A 16,264-nucleotide genomic window follows, 5' to 3' on the forward strand; every position below is an offset into this window, starting at 1 on the left:
TTACAGCACCTTCAGAATGCAACATTCCACACTGGAGAATTGCTTACCTTGGAAGTACAGAATTTGGTGGTCTAGATTTTGCAGGAGATGTTACTTTAGATTCTTGCCCAGAGTTCACTGAAGATCCTGACAGAGAGTCTTGTGCTGGTGTGGGCTGGCTCTGATAGCTTTCTCTTGCAGATGGTGGATGCTCTTTGTCTTTTGCAACTTCTTTTTCCCTGGATCGAGCTTTGTGTTCAGCTAGAAGGATGTCAAACTGTTTTTTACGGCCTGGAACTGCTCGTCGATGATTAAGTGAATGAGTCTAAAAATAGGGTGGTTAAAAAGCATTTGTGTGTGCATGACATTGTTTATGAGTCCTCTATACTTCCGATACACCACAACTCTAAAAGATACAATCTACTTCAAACAACTTAAGCCACAGTTATGGAAATAAAGCTGTTATTCCATATTATCTTTGATAATTTATGAAGTCATTCTTAAGAAATGCCAACATCAAGGCTAAAATTACTTTTTGCAACAATTTTCATATAATAGCCTACTGACTTACCTTTTCCAAGACAGAAAATATAATTCTAATAATTTTAAAATATTAAGAAGTAACATCATTGTAGCTCTTAGCTTACAATGAAAAATTGATTTCATTGGATTGAAAAATGTGAATACATTTTAAAGCAAATTTAACTGATCATCTCTACTGACAGGTAGCACATACACATACAATGCTCGTTATAAATGTCTTACATTGCCGCTACTTTTTGACATGAGACTTATTACTATCACAAGGGCAGCGTCCAAGTAATTTATTATACAAAAATCATCTTAATTTTTTTACTAAGAAATGACGATACTTCAACATTGTTGCACACATGAACCAAAAAAGGAGCATTTAAAGTAACACTTATGCTTCTAAATGAAACGTTAATGCTTTTTGCATAACAAAATAGCAAGGAAAAAAAAATCTTTTTAGAAATATCAGTGGAATAATGCAGATGCTCTGATTCAAAGAAACAGAATTACTCAAAAGAATTACCTGAAGACAGCGTCTGAATACCATACCCATTGTCTGTAAGACAGGAGCAGGTATGACCTCTCAAACTACTGTGGTAGGATTTAAACTATAACAAAGCATCTGATATTTTATCTTCTAAGAAAAATACCTTGCAGGTGAGCGATCTTGTGCAAGGTTTCTTTGTTTCAGGATCCAGTACTCCACAGTGTTTATTTGGGTCAAATTCTCTTTCTGTTTGATGGGGGAGGGGATAGGTAGAAAAAGGAGAAAAAATAGATTATTACAGAAATTTTAACCGGAGTAGCTATAATTTTTGCTTGATAGAACTTAATTCAACCAAGCTCAGCCTGAACCACTGATCCCAACCCCAGCACCCCATAATAGTGCCACATGCATCACTTGTACAGTTGTGCATTTTTTTTTTGTCCTTACATGTTTCAAACTATTTAGAGCAGGATTTCAGTCACAGACTTCATAGAAATAAGTCTGCTTACAGAGCTGCACGCAGCCAAGTGGCCCAAACACAGGACCAAGCCAGATACCCATGAGTTCAATTCTCTCACTTATGCTGGCTGCCTCTGAGGCCGTGAAATTCAGCATTTGCAAATCTAGCTTCTGAGTTTGGCTAAGACACATATAGACTAAATATTACGAGTGCTTTGAACACCACTTCTTTGACATACTCGGAAACTCTGAAAAACAACTTGTGGTGTCTCAAAAGTAAATACAAGATTACTAGTGGCATTTTAAAAACATAATTCATCTAAATCTGTCCCCTAAATCTGTGTAAAAATAATGTGCATGTTAGTTCTTATTTCCCTAAGTGAAGGGAGGCATGGAGTTTAAAGTTTGCAGAGATTATTAAAAAAAGGCATTTACATGAGTTGTACTAATGATTAACATTAAAAGTGCATTAATATTTAATATGCAGTATTTGCATATTTCACTTTCATTAATACTGTAGTATTTACGTACCACAGATAGCATCACCTCCTTTAGGTTACATAAACATAATTTCAGAGTTTGCACTACAGAGCTGTATCAAAACTATGGACATACGCTTTTTAGTTTATGCCACCAAAAAAATCTACCATTATCTTTATGTACCTTGACATTGTATGTTTTAATTGGCAGACTGGTTTGCTTTTGTTTGATAGTGGAATATAAACTATTTGCCAAAGCCTATTTTAACTATACAGTGGTGTTACCTTCAGATATAATAAACATCCTGTACTCAAATACAACATTTAATCTGAGGATCTAAAAATTCTTTAAAAACAAATAAATCAGAGCTAAGATGAAGACAGCAGTTCACAGCTATATTACAATGTTATGACAGCATCACAGCAAGAACAGCTTTATGTTCTTCTATGGAAGAAGAAAGGTGATGCCAAGTAGCCTACATCAGACAAGAACTGTCATCCAGATATCACAATTATTAGCAGTTTTATGTATTCTGCTGTATGGACTTAAAAATGATAAAGGAAACATTAAATGGTTATGTTATTGACCTATTAGCAGAGACATACCAAAAAATGAGCTTGGAAAAAACAGCTGGCACTTATTTTTGGTGACATCTACAAAGGGATTGAAATCTGTCACAAGTAGTTATAGTTTCTGTGGCCTTTACAGCACAACAGAAACAGAAAAGTAGCTGTGTATGACTAAATATAATAAACATTTTTTTCTACTTAATGGATCAAAACGCATGTTCATGAACTAAAGGAGTTAATTACTCCTGGTTTTTGAGTGTATGATGTTCCTATCACAGTTTTCTGAATCACCCGTCTAAAAACCTTCAATGCAAATTAAAAACCAAACTAAATAGACTATATGGATTTATAAATATGCCTTCAAATGAAAAATCCTGAGGGTAATTACAAGGCTGTGGAGCATGTTCTGAAAGTCACCAAGCGAGGACTGTTTTAGACCAACAGGGAAACATACTTCAAAAATCAAAAGTGCTCCCTTCGGAAGCATCCAGATTGTGACTAGTCAGTAAGAGCGTCCCAACCAAGCAAGACTTCCAGGACCGAAAATAGCAAAGCCAGTTATTAGGAAAACATATAGAGGTAGAATCAACATGGAGAATTATAGTCAGAAAAAGTGGAAGCCTCTGCCATCTACCAAAGAACAAAATAACACGTTTAGTATTTTCTGTTTCTCAAGGAAAGCAAACAGGGAACCACTTCTCCTGGCTGAAGCATGCATGGCTGTTCCAGAGAAATCATGAACATCTAATTGCCAGCTACAGATGTGCCTGGTTTGGGCAACACATTAAATGAAGATATCACCTTCTTATCAATAATGACATGCAGCTTCTGACTACCTCTGTATTAGGAAATGTGTAGCATGAGAATCCCTGGACTCCTGCGCACAGGCACAGCTTCAGAAAGCTGTTTCTCCAGAATGGATTCCACTTCTTCACGTTCGGTGGACGAAGTAAAGAGCATTCATTTTAACCTCACCGAAAGAAGAGGAAAGGCCAAGACTGAATTGTCTCAAACTCCTGTTTGCAACACAAGAGAGATTCTTGGTGTAACTGGGCATCTGCATTCTTTAACTTGACCCCAAAGAGAACAAGAACTAAGGAAGATTTAGGAAAAAAAGTTGGGGTTTTTTTCAGTTTGCTACTAGGGAACACTGATCCACTTATGCTGGGCAGCTACAGACTGTCTTTTGTGGTTCCACAAGCTGCTTCCTCTCTCTCACCAATGACAGCGCTCCTGAAAAGAGGGCAGGTTCATTCATCACCCAAACAACCATGAGCTCTCAGCAAAGAAAAAAAACCAAACTTCAGCCACAGTCAGGGAAATGGTGTGAGAGAGTGGAGGTTGCTAAAAAGGAAAGGACATGTATGTAAACTGGCCAGACCTATTAAGGAGCTTCAAAAATTAACAGCTGTACAGTTCCACAGCAGTGGACTGAGGGAAACCTAAATCCCCTAGCCACCATCTCATTCTTTTAATGTGAAATGAATGAAATTTATGGGATATCTAAAATAATCATCTCATTGACCTTCCAAGATCTTTTTCTCAGCCTTTGCACAGTCCTGTATAGTAATGGAGAGGAATCCATCATAGTGACACACAATCTACAGGCAATTCATCTACAGTGCTCTCAGGACTTCTCCTATTTGCATCTTCGCTAAATTACTGTGTTGCTGCATCAATACATGAAGCAGTAGAAGCAAGACTGAACAGATTCTAAATCTGATAATGACAGAGAAGCTTTAAAAAAAAGTATCAATTCTGTGGATTTGTTAACCATATAAAAACAAACTAATGCCTATTGCAGTACTTGAACAGTCCTGTTCAGAAATTTCCACCAGTGAAAACATTCCCTAGCCTAGAAGACACTGGAAGTGACAGCTTAGAGACAGAATAGTGATGGAGTCACCTCCACAGAAAAAGCAAGCAATTCGATGGAAGGCCCTACAGAAATGATTCTCCTTTATGAACATGTTTCAGCAAGCACTTGTACAAAAAAGGTACGAGTATCAGCTACAGCCCTGTGGTGGTATGTGGTGACACGAGGAAAACAAGTATCTCAGAAAGTATCAGTTTCAATTGCCCAAGTAGGAATTCAGAATTGATTAGCTAAATTAAGCATCTAAACCATTGAAGGAAATAATAGGTTAAAAAACCCCAATATTTTAAATTAACTGCTAAATATAGAGAGCTTTTATTAGAATAACAAATTGGATCTTAGCACGTGAAATGTAAGGTTTAAAAGCCTAATCAGCTACTTTCTCGTAATATTCTTTCATTTTGTGGAAGGCTATAAATGAACAATGGTTCTGTTTTCTTACATGCCACCTTTAACTAGTTAAGAAAGCAATCAGTGTACTGAATCCTTTAAGGCAATGGCGTTGTTCCATACCCCACACAGCCCTAGCAAACACCTCGCACTGGTCTGGAATCAAGCCAAGGTAGCAGTACCATAGGCTAACTGCCAAATTTGAGAAAATGAAAAAAAAAAACCCCAACCTGATATTCAGTCAAAAAACGGGGCTCACTCTAACTGGAAATGAAAGCATTTATCTTGTACAACTTATACTTGGTTCATAACTAGTGCACATTTAGAAATCATGTGAACTATCTTTCTGCCAAACTGACGATCTAATGAGGATCATGCTGCCATTAGCAAAATTAGCCTTTCAGTACACACAAGAAGTTCCTGCCCAAATCACAAAGTACTGCCAGCTGATGAATAGACCCTGCACAGCTTCTGAAGCCATAAACTTGACTCAGTTACTTTTGCTTACAAAAAAAAAAAATCATCCCTCAAAACACTTTGTTTCCTTTCATTCAGAACAAAAACACATTTTCAGCTTTAGGGTGCAAATTCTCTACTTGCTGCCCAACAGCTGGCATGGGTCACTTCTGGGGAACTCCATGGAAAAGAATTCCTCCTCCCAATGGATGGCAACCTTTCTAATGAAGCCTCTGCCCTCCCACGATGGGGTGTTCTGTGCTTCGGTGGCAGATTTGCAAGGGGACCTACACCCTCAATACTGTCCTGCCTAAGGCCATCCAGGGCATTTCCACATTTAATGTCGCTCCCTCAACCCCACCACCTTGTGTTCCCAAGAAAGATCAAGATCCCCAGACTACAAACCTCTTCACTCATATGTGAATTGCAGGGGGAGAGGGGTAGAAGGGAATTGTGACTTTTAAGATTTCCCCAGCATTTCCCGTACCTTCTTAGAATTTTCTAGTATTTAAAACCAAGAAAGAAGATTCTTTAAAAAAATCGTGACTTGGTGGATAATCCAATGTCTTAAACCTCAACTGTTCCAACTTGATCATGACTATACAAAGTCACCCAACCAAGGCACATTTTCTTTTGTTGTGAACAGACCCCAGCTACATAATGGATTGAAGAAGCCACCTGCCTTTCTGTTTTAATGAATTTACTTGCTTAAAAATTTATATTTGGCCTATTGACCAGTTGAGAAACACATTAAACACTAATTTCAAGCTAAACAGAATGTGTACTTTGAAAATATTTTACACATGCTAGGAGTGTGAAAGCTTTCTTTTTCATATATGCAAACTGGCATCTTGCAGTAAAAAAATTAAACCAAAAACAGGCTACAGCATTTTATTAGTACATTATTTCTGAGCTATAGAAATATTAATGAAGAAAGGCGGACTACCTCAAAAGATGCACTACAACATCACTCACCTGAAAGTCTTTTGTAAGGCTTGTTACTGCTTTTAGTGCCATTTTGATGTTTCTTGTCTATTGATGGAGCTACAATTCCTTTGCCGTTCAGAATCTTCTCTGGTGATGGTGGCACTGACTTGGATGTCAAACCAGATTTAACCAAAGTTGGAGCAGGTATGGTGGATGAAGAGGCTGAGGAGGAGGTGATGGTGGTAGTGGTTGCAGAATTCATTTTAACGTTGGCACCATCTGCCTTCACTAGGTTAGGAATTTTCTCTAGACTGACTACTGGAACAGGAACGCTGCAAAACCAAAGAAAAATCTTCAAGTTGTATTTTCTGTACCAAAGATTTACAGTCGCTTAATCCCCTTCCACAGATACAAAAATTTCGATGCAAGTGACACAGTATCTTCAGACCAGACTAAAATTAAATACTTAGTACCATTATTGACTATTTTTGTTCAATCAAATGTTTACAAAACCAGGCATCTGTAAAGCCTGGCAATGTAGAGGATTATGAAAATGAACCTTTGTATTTTTTTTTTAAGATCCAGTCCCCTACTATTCATAAACAAAGTAAGTCTTTGGTACTAAGTAAAACATACCGCCTTACATATGGCCTCATGCCTTTAACACAAGCACATATCAGATATGTGTATGCTGTACTAAACTCCCCATGATAACAAAGTAGTTTACTAACAATATTAATGTTTTTAAACAAACACAAAAATAATTCATTTGCCTAGATGTGTCCGAGTGGCATACAAGTTCTGGAAACAAGGAGAAAAGAGATTTCAAGCATAGAGATATTAATAGCAGTCCCTTTAAAAGTATTAAAATCCTTGATGAATTGAGCATTACTAAAATCTATTTTTAATAAAATCTTATGAACTGAAAAATAAAAATTCCCAATATAATTATTAGCTTAGTTGGCCCTTTTCAGACTAAAGTTTGCAATAACTAACTTCTCCTAACTTAACTACCACCACAGCATATTTGTAACACTAGCAAATGTTACCTTCTCAATTTGGCAGCAAAAAAGATAGAGACAAGTGATTTTCAATTCCAACATTATTTTAACATTTCTGGCTCCTGTGTGCATGAGGAAATATCCAACAACATGAGCTGCTTTGGTAAAAAGCAACCCAACAACTCCAAAATTGGATGTCTTGTGACTACCAATTGGTATATAATATATAAATTATATATCCCTCCTTACTGCAACAAATGCAGAGAAAAAAAATATTAATTTAAAAACCTGAAATTCTCAGAGCTTTAGGCCCAGGTTTCACTGAAGGCTGCAAATGAAAACATCTCACTTACTCTGTTCTTCCCATACAGTGCCTGAAGAGTTGCTTTTGCCAAATAGTTCACTATCTGCCTTGTAAGCAAATTCACACACAGATCATGCAAAAATGACAATTTTCAGACTATTATTCAACACTGAGCAAACAACAGAAACACAAGTTTTCTTAAATACAAATGCAATGATGATGTTTAAAAGGTAAACCAAATTCCTAATCTAGAAGCATGAGAGTCTCCTTAACAGTATTACTATCTTCTCCTTTCTGAATTGCACAGAACTAAGCTAGCCTCTGTAATTTTAATCCCCAGCATAAAGGTGACAGTTGAGAAGGCTGTCCCACACAGGAAAAACTTCTTAAAACACAGAGATTCTTTAATCTATTATTATCTTAAAGGTTTAACTTGATGTACACGCTTAAAGGTAAAATGAAATGTATTTATAGAGTGCAAAATTACCCCTTAGCAAACTGTACTCAAAGAACAATCTGTTTCTTGCACATCACTGCAGTAGTTCTGCATGGTAGTGCAGAGCTTCTACAAGTGCATTAGTCATGTGACTCTTGTTAAACACACAACCGCTGTTAAATCAGTATATATTCTGAAGTACACTGGCATATTGCAATTCAGGTAAGAAGAGTTTCTTGCCAGAGACCACACTGTTGTCAGTATCCCAAGACAGGCAACATTTGCCTGTCTGCACATTGCTGTATGGTTTGGGGCTTCCCCCCATTCAGAAGTCTCACATAATTTCAGTCTTGTGTGTCTGAAAAATGGCACCTTTGCTGCGTTCTTCTTACAGAAGGAATGGTTAATAGGTGTGGAGTTTCTACAATCAGAAAAAGATGACTTTGAGATGACGTTGTCCATGGGACATCCTTCGGAAACACCGGAAGGAGGGTCCAAAATAACTCAAGTCTTGACCTTCCTGGGCTACTTACTACAAAAACTCTGTTTCTCCGTAGCTGCTGAAGATGTTAAGCAGAAACTACAGCTTGTGTGGCTGGAGTGGACTCTCCCATACTGGAAAGTTGTTAATCTTTGTTCTAAGAGTATTTTAACATAGAAAAATGTAGGAACCATGATATAAACAATATGCATATAAAACTAAAAAGAAGATTTAGACACCAAGACACATTCTGGAGCTGGAATTAAACTATATGAGACTTCCATATACTGTGGTACCACAAATACAGCAGTCAGCTCGTCAGAATACAGATCCAACTGCAATAAATGTAGAGTGCTGGCCAGTAACTACGCAAAAAAATGTAACTTATTCACAAAACCAGAATTGCATTAAGTAATTCAATGAAGGCAAACATGGAGCTATGAAAGAGAGGATTTGAGCATCTACTTTTTTTAAACTGCTCTGAATTCATTAAGTTAAATGACAGACAAAAATTACAGTATCTCACAGTAGGAATTATTTTTTTTTTTGCTTTTAAGCAGATGGCAATTACATTTTCTGAAAAGAGAAGAATTTTTTTTACTCTAGATCACATAGTTTTACTAGATAAAAACTATGTAAAAACATATGAACAAATCTTCATGCCCAGTTTCTAAGATCTATATTAATTCAAAGTACTGATACACAGTGAGAGGATCAAGTGTATTACCTGGTCTAGTAGTAGAATACTGATAAAAAAATATGAAAAAAGTTTTTCTGCTTTGCAGTGCTCAGAACCTCAAATCCTAGGGCACATACGGATGGATCACTGTGATCATATGGATGAAAAAAGCCCAGGGGAGGGAACATTTTCACTTAGTTTTGTTACAGATCAACAAGTCAACCTTCATTATGCATTTCATTGCAATGCAGAAGAAAAAAGAAGAACACTCCAGTATTTGAAGACAAACATTCTATGGGACTCCTGGAAGTCTACAGTAAATTATTTGCGATTTTAGAAGCTAGAGATGATAATTACACTTTTTTTTTAAAAAAAAAAAAAGTAAATGGGTACTGCATTCAACATTAAGGAGCTCTAGTTTCATCTTAGCATAACACATAAAGATGAATCGGTAACCAAATGGCAAACTGGAAGCTCCACAGGACCAGTGACCATGGTCAACTACTAAGGACTAAAAAGGTAAATAAATCACAAATGTTTATATTTATATTTGATGTTTAAAGAAAGTTCTTTCGCCAAACTGACTTTTTTGAGTGAAAATTGAGGATTTCTTTAAAAAGTTTGTTAGAAAAATAAAAAATAAGGTTTTTAATCTTATTTACTATATTTATAAAATAGTTTTTGAATGAAGAGCCTGTTTAGACTTATTAAAGACAACTGCTGAAAGGGACAGTTAGAAAAACACATGCAACAAACATAAAAAACAAGGAAGGGCACACGACAACCAGTAAAAATGAGAAAAATGGGAGTACAGGCAATTGCCAAAGATAGGTGAGAAAAATCAGTATTCAGTAAAGACAAGTTTACTTCTTTTTACAAAAGAAATTCTAATAATAATAGCAGCATCTACCTAAAGGACAGTAGAATAGTTATTAGCGATGGAAAAGTGACAGAAATGTTCAGTATTTTTTCTATACTAAGAAGGAAGCATGATAATGGACTCCAATCAGATAAAAATGTGGTTTTTTTATTCCCTCCATAAGTGTAAAGTGCCAGCTGAAAAATCATTTCTGTTACATAAGCAAATCTGGATAATGTGGCCATGAGTTCCAAAAAAGTCGGAGAGATATTGAGCCTCAGCATATTAATTTCTAATTGAATCTTGGAATATTTGGCAACTTAGAGAAGCTAGCTGAGTGCTGCTGTTGCATCCACCCTGAAAACCCAAACCAGAGTGTCTTGGAAGAAATAATGAAAAAGCTAATAAAAATAAACTGATAAACAATTAGTTCACATGGTTTTGCTGAACATCAGATCTTGGCAAAGAAATCTGGTTTCATTTTTTGATGAAGTTACCAGTTAAGCTGACAAAGATATTTGTGAAAATGTTCTGACTTTTGAAAGGCATTATAAAACAAAAATAAGAACAGTTTAAAAGCAAATGTTATTAAGACCTAGTTTTTCAGAGATTTATGATTCAAAAAGGGTGCTTGCTAGGGGGACTTTTTAGCCATCATTACCAAATCTGACATGACTGAAAACTTCACTGATCTTTAGAAATAAATATCAGATTACTGGTGATTACATTTGCTGATGGAATCAGGATCGAGGGAAACTAAATAATGAAGAGACAAAGGCAGTTATAAAAAGTAGCATGGAGTGTTTGGTAAAGCTCATTAATTCAAAAAGATATTTTAATACAAGCAAATGTGAAGTTACACATGAAAAAACAAGCTATTCAGTCTGCAGTGAAATATGGGGAAACAACATACTGGAAAATAGTGACAAAAATATTTAGCGGTTACAGTGGGTAAGCAATATGAGCTTTTACTGTATTGTTATGCTTATATTAAAAAAGGGATATGGCAAGTAAGATTAAGAAGCAAATTTAGTTTTCACACATCCCTGGTTTATACTGATACTGGAATATGGCTTCCAGTGTTGCTGACCAGTGCTTCAATACCAATGTTGATGAATTAGAAGGGAACCAGAAAAAAGCTACAAAAATAACTGAGGGCTACACAAAGTGCTTGATCATGACAGGCTTCAAAAGCTCATTCTCTCTTTCAGATAAGATAAATTATTTCCTTCTGTTTTCTCATGTTCTTGGTCAGGCAGTTGGACTAGATGATCATCGTAGGTCCCTTCCAACTGAAATTATTCTGTCTTGTTCTATTCTGTTCTAACTACTCATTCAGCAGAACCTGTGACAAACTCCCAATACAAGAGTGAATTTCCCTCCTAAGTATCTTGTGGCAATTTTTTTTAGTTCCAAGCCATTGCTTGTCAACTGTCATTCCCAAGCAAGAAGAATAATTGTAGTATGTAATACTCCTTGTACCTGGAGCTCCTTATTACCTCTGTTTTCCTTTCTTCAGGCTTTTAAAAATTATTTTTCCCAGCTGTTAAGTAATTTTGCTGGGGTTTTTTTTGGTCATTCATAACCATATTCATTCTAAAATCTCAGCCACTCATTCAACTCTCTTCAAGTTTGTGAGAAAAGAAATTCACAAACATTTAAAACCATAAAACATTGCTCTATTCTACATTGCTGGGGTCGCCTCTACAGTGTAATTAAGTATTTGTGATTTAGTGTTAGAATATGTGGTCCAAGTTTACTCTGCTGAATTTTGTTACCAAGTCCATGCTGCATTAGGAATACCCTTAAATCTTGACTAGCTTCAATTTCTCAACCTCAGTATGAGTAACGGTATTTCATTTCCTAACACAAAGAAATAAAGACTAAGAGATGATTAAAAAAAAATCCTTTGGAAAGTGACATTATAAATTTTAAATGATTACCCATAGGTATACCTTTGTGATCCTATTTCTGTTTACAGAAAGAGTGTCAGTTTTCTACATGTTGATAAAACCCACATAATTTTAATCTCATCTTCTTAATTTTCAGAACTTCTGGCAGGCAATGGCTAATCCTCATGGAGAGAGATCAAGGAGACTTGCTGCAGCTGGTCTCTCAGGGCTAGCTTACTTTATCACTTTACCCCAATTTTACACTGCCTCAGGATCATGGATGGGTGGACATGAACACCCTGTAGCATCACAGCACCAAAATCCTCCATTGCAGCACTCAGAAGCTGTGCTGGGGCATGGCAAGCAAAGTGCCATCCTTTGGGCAGGTCAGCAGTGAGGGAGAGAGTTCCTGGCCACAGGAATGCCTTTTATAAAGGGTGTCTGGGCTAGTCTTATTAATCATGATTGCTTGTTCATTATTATTGTTATTACCACCAATCATCTTATTCTTTGCCTTTTTCTCTCTGTTTTCTACCCTTTTGCTATACCTCTTACCATCTCAACTGCAAGCTTCAGAAAATGATGGTTTGCATTTATCTTGTGCACAGCGTAGTGGTGCTCCAGCACTGTTCCAGTCTCTAAGCACTGCTGTATTAATAGCAACGATGTTAGAGAGATACAGGGGAAAAAAAATCAGAGCTCACAGATATTTCTGGATGATGTATTCACAATAACCCTTCATATTCCAACTACAAGAAAGGAAGTATTAAAACAGTGGCTACAAAAATGAAACAGTTCCAGATCTCTTTCATCTGATCATTCTGATCATGCTTTTTAAAGCATTAGGTGAGGGGCAACCTGAGCATCTACAGCACATCTTACAACAACACAGGATGTGAAGAAGAGAAAGAGCTACTCGGTCAGTGTTTAAGATGATGACTCAACCAAAACTATAATGACTTAAACAACAGAAGAGTTGGGACTACATGCAGGCAGGCATGACAACAGACAGATCTACTGGGCCATGCTGTTGCAGAGGCCATTGCTGAAATAGTACTACTAATTGTAACAGCTAAAATTTAAAAGAGATGCTGTATGAAAGAATCAGGTAAGCACAACAAAGGTTATTCCAGGTCTGGGAAGCAATCATTACAAGTGATACAATTCCTGAATTAAGGTAATTTGGTCCTGAAGAACCTATGTCAAGTAAGTATTTGTGGTATGAGACTACAATGTAACAGACAAAAGCACTGAATAACTGGAAGCTTTTGAGGATGATAAACCACAACACGCTTGGATACATGATGAATCTTATCTGCATTTTTGAGACAAATGTATTTGTGTCAACTGAGTATTTCTTTCTGAAAGGTAAGTGAATGAAATTCTATGGCTTGTACAGACAGCTGAATGGAAGATATAATCTTAAAAAAGAAGAAATTTTATGAATAATTTCTCCTTTAAGAAAATCAGACCTGCTGAATATTTTCTAAAATTCTAAATAAAATTTATAATCCACTAATGGAATATGAGCAAACATTTTCTGTAACAGCTGTCAGTTCTCTATAACCTGTGATGATTATCAGACTGATTTTATTCTTTAACAGGTCATGTAATCTAAGGCACTTAACACTAAATTTTGTAAGACAGTTTCATTGATCTCCACTTTAGACTGTTTGTGATTTGTTATGTGATAATTAAAATATCTAACTACTGTATGCCCTATTTTTCGCCACTGGCAAACAAAACCACAGTATTATCTCCCAGGAAAGCTGCAAGAATCAGGTAATTCACAGGTACAACTACTGACATATTCACTGCCAAAGTATTAACAGAGCAGTACAACAGTTTTAAACAGCTAAATCTACCTTGCTAATCATCAGTAAATGTCTGGCATGTTCCCAATAAAGGGAAAAGGGATTGGTTGAAATGCTCAGTTATTTTGTTCCCTTCCAGCTTTTGCTGACTGACAGAATGCCATCTGTTGCCAGAATGGAAGATATTGTTTATAGATTCAGTTACTATGCTGAAATGTGGATATGTAAGTTGCTGTCTGTAACACTAGGATGAGAAACAGGTTTATAGTCAATAGTGTTAATACTCTAAAGTCCTTTCTGATTTTCTTTTAATTAGACTTAAAAAAAAAAAATCCTCTCTTGTATAAAATTCCTCTCCAACATTCAGAAGAAAAGGTCACTATTCAGTCAATAATATTTTTTTTTACATAGTAAATGAGGTGTTTACACCTTAACTAGAATAGCCTCTTTCTCATCTGTGTGTATGTGTGTGTGTAACCTAAAAATCTAGATTTTCTATTTTCAGAATTATATACCATAATTGTCCACAATGCTCACCATGCTTATAGAGATGGTGGGTTCAGATTTATAGAAAGATTAGATATTGATCATTTGTTCCAGTGCAAGATAAATTCTACAGCTAGGCAGAAGCTGCTCTCTTTGAAATCATACCAACTACTGCATGTTTCAGGCAGAAAACACGAGCTATTACTTTAAAATAATTTGAGTTTATGCTTTGTCTCATGAGTAAATGGTTTGCATTAGATTATTTACTGCTTTAAGGCAGTTGCATCCAGAAACGCTACCCAAAATCATGACCTTATTATGCTAGGTATTACATATAAAAGGGAAGGATCTTTACACAGTAAGTAGATAAAAATTAAGAAAAAGGAAGTCCTACTATCTCAAGTTTACAGACACAGAACTGAGGCCAAGGAGACTAAGTCGTAACAGTAGCCTGTGCAGAACCAGGAACTGAACCCAGATCTCTTGAGTCACCAACCTAGTGACCTAATCACAAAGCATCTTTTCCGTAGATAACTAAAGACAAAACAGTTTCTTATGGGATAAAATAGTGACCCAGTTCTGCTCTCATTCACATTTTTGCAACTCTGTTGCTATCATCACAGTCACGGGAGGATGGGCCTGGCAGTCTTAAAGCCTATATGTGTATATATATCACAGTACATGATGTAAGACTCCCCCAAAATAGTGATTTTTGCAGCCAGAATTTTCTTCTGTCTTCTTATAAGGCATCAAACATTATCAAAATACACAATGAGCCCCAAGAGCAGCTGCTGTTGAAGATAAATTACTAAAACAAGTAAGTTTTCATGAACCTCAGTTAAGCTAATATTAAGAACTCTTCCAAAATTATCCTACAATTTAAAAGCATCAGTTCTAAGGGCTGATACTGTAATGGAAGATGGACCTTAAAGATAGCAAACTGGGTCAATATCTAACTTGCTATGTGCCTCTTAGAAAAGCAGACATTTGATGGAACATCACAAAAGTAATCCAGTCTTTTTTCCTCTTCCTATATATATATATATATATTTAATTTAAAAACATCCCAGTTTCCTCCCTTAGGAAATGTAGAACCTTCAGCTGTAAACTTAGGTAAGATAAGCATACAGATTTTTTTGATGACTGTGAAATAGATACACTTATTTTTTGAACACGAAAATCTTCAGTAACTATTATTTTAGTACTTACCATGGTTTATCCCGTGATACTTTTGAAGGAAAGACTGTGTGCTGTTTGCTACTGGAGGTAAGTAGATTGTCTTTGGGCGTTTTGAATGGCTTTGAGTTGCTGCTGACAGGGTTATGGCCGCTGATACAGGATTTCGGTTTCATCTGTACTAGGGATGCCCTGGAATTGCAGGCTGGAGAAGCTGGAGAAGGGGAAGGTTTACACATTGAACCGTGTCTTCGTTCTGTAATGGAAAAATAATAAACTTTACAGCATTTCATAGGCTAAAAGAAAAAAATAAAAAAGAAGTCAGGGAGGAGGAAATTGTTCCTCACTATGCTAGTTACAAAGATTTCATCACTCCAAAGAACACCAGTTCATTACTGTTGTGAATGTAATCAAGCCAAATGATAATTAAACAAAATCAACTCTGTGAAGTGCTCTGAAAAATGTAAAAAATAGTAAAATAAATGCTAATACTCTCCCAGAAGATTTAACCAAGAAATGTCAAACCATTTTTTAAGCAATAAGCAACCACCAGCATCTGTGTGAGGTACACCAGGTGTCCCAGCTCTTTCATGTAAAGAAGGAAGAGGAGAGTATGTAACAACAGCTCAGATGACTCTGCGAAATACTCTGTGACAGACATGAGATTGCTTCTGTAAAGGTTTATGAAGAATTCATGTGACCCGGTTATTGGGCAGTTTACTTTATGACTATCTTGTTTCAAGTTTAATGGGAAGCTATAAGGAAAACAATCAGAAGACTGAGAAGTAGCTATAATAAGGTCTCCTGCTCCCAGCCCTTCCAGAGAGGCAGGCTCTGCCTGGTTCGTAGCTTGGAGGTTATCTCCAAGCACCAGTCAAGGTAAAAGCTTATTTTTTCCCACACAGAGCAAATGGCAAGTGCAAAAAAGCAGGAAGTTTATGTATCAGTTACAAACATTGCATCTAGAGGTCAGGCCCTTGTG

General features: G+C 36.3%; 1 protein-coding gene across 10 annotated transcripts in view; it reads right to left on the reverse strand.

Annotated features, from left to right (window-relative positions):
* ATXN7L1 (ataxin 7 like 1) overlaps nucleotides 1-16,264 on the reverse strand; it is a 120,633-nt gene that overhangs the window by 19,506 nt on the left and 84,863 nt on the right. For all 10 annotated transcript variants that reach the window (XM_075024832.1, XM_075024833.1, XM_075024840.1 and 7 more), the window contains 4 exons: nucleotides 15,316-15,538; nucleotides 6,203-6,486; nucleotides 1,161-1,243; nucleotides 48-304 (listed from right to left, as the gene is read on the reverse strand). In XM_075024832.1, coding sequence (XP_074880933.1) covers nucleotides 48-304; nucleotides 1,161-1,243; nucleotides 6,203-6,486; nucleotides 15,316-15,521 — 830 coding nt within the window. In that variant the 5' untranslated portion in view covers nucleotides 15,522-15,538. Of the gene's footprint in view, nucleotides 1-47; nucleotides 305-1,160; nucleotides 1,244-6,202; nucleotides 6,487-15,315; nucleotides 15,539-16,264 lie in introns of those variants that run through there.

The sequence above is a fragment of the Buteo buteo genome, chromosome 4 (genome assembly GCF_964188355.1).
Source record: "Buteo buteo chromosome 4, bButBut1.hap1.1, whole genome shotgun sequence".
NCBI classification, from domain to species: domain Eukaryota; kingdom Metazoa; phylum Chordata; class Aves; order Accipitriformes; family Accipitridae; genus Buteo; species Buteo buteo.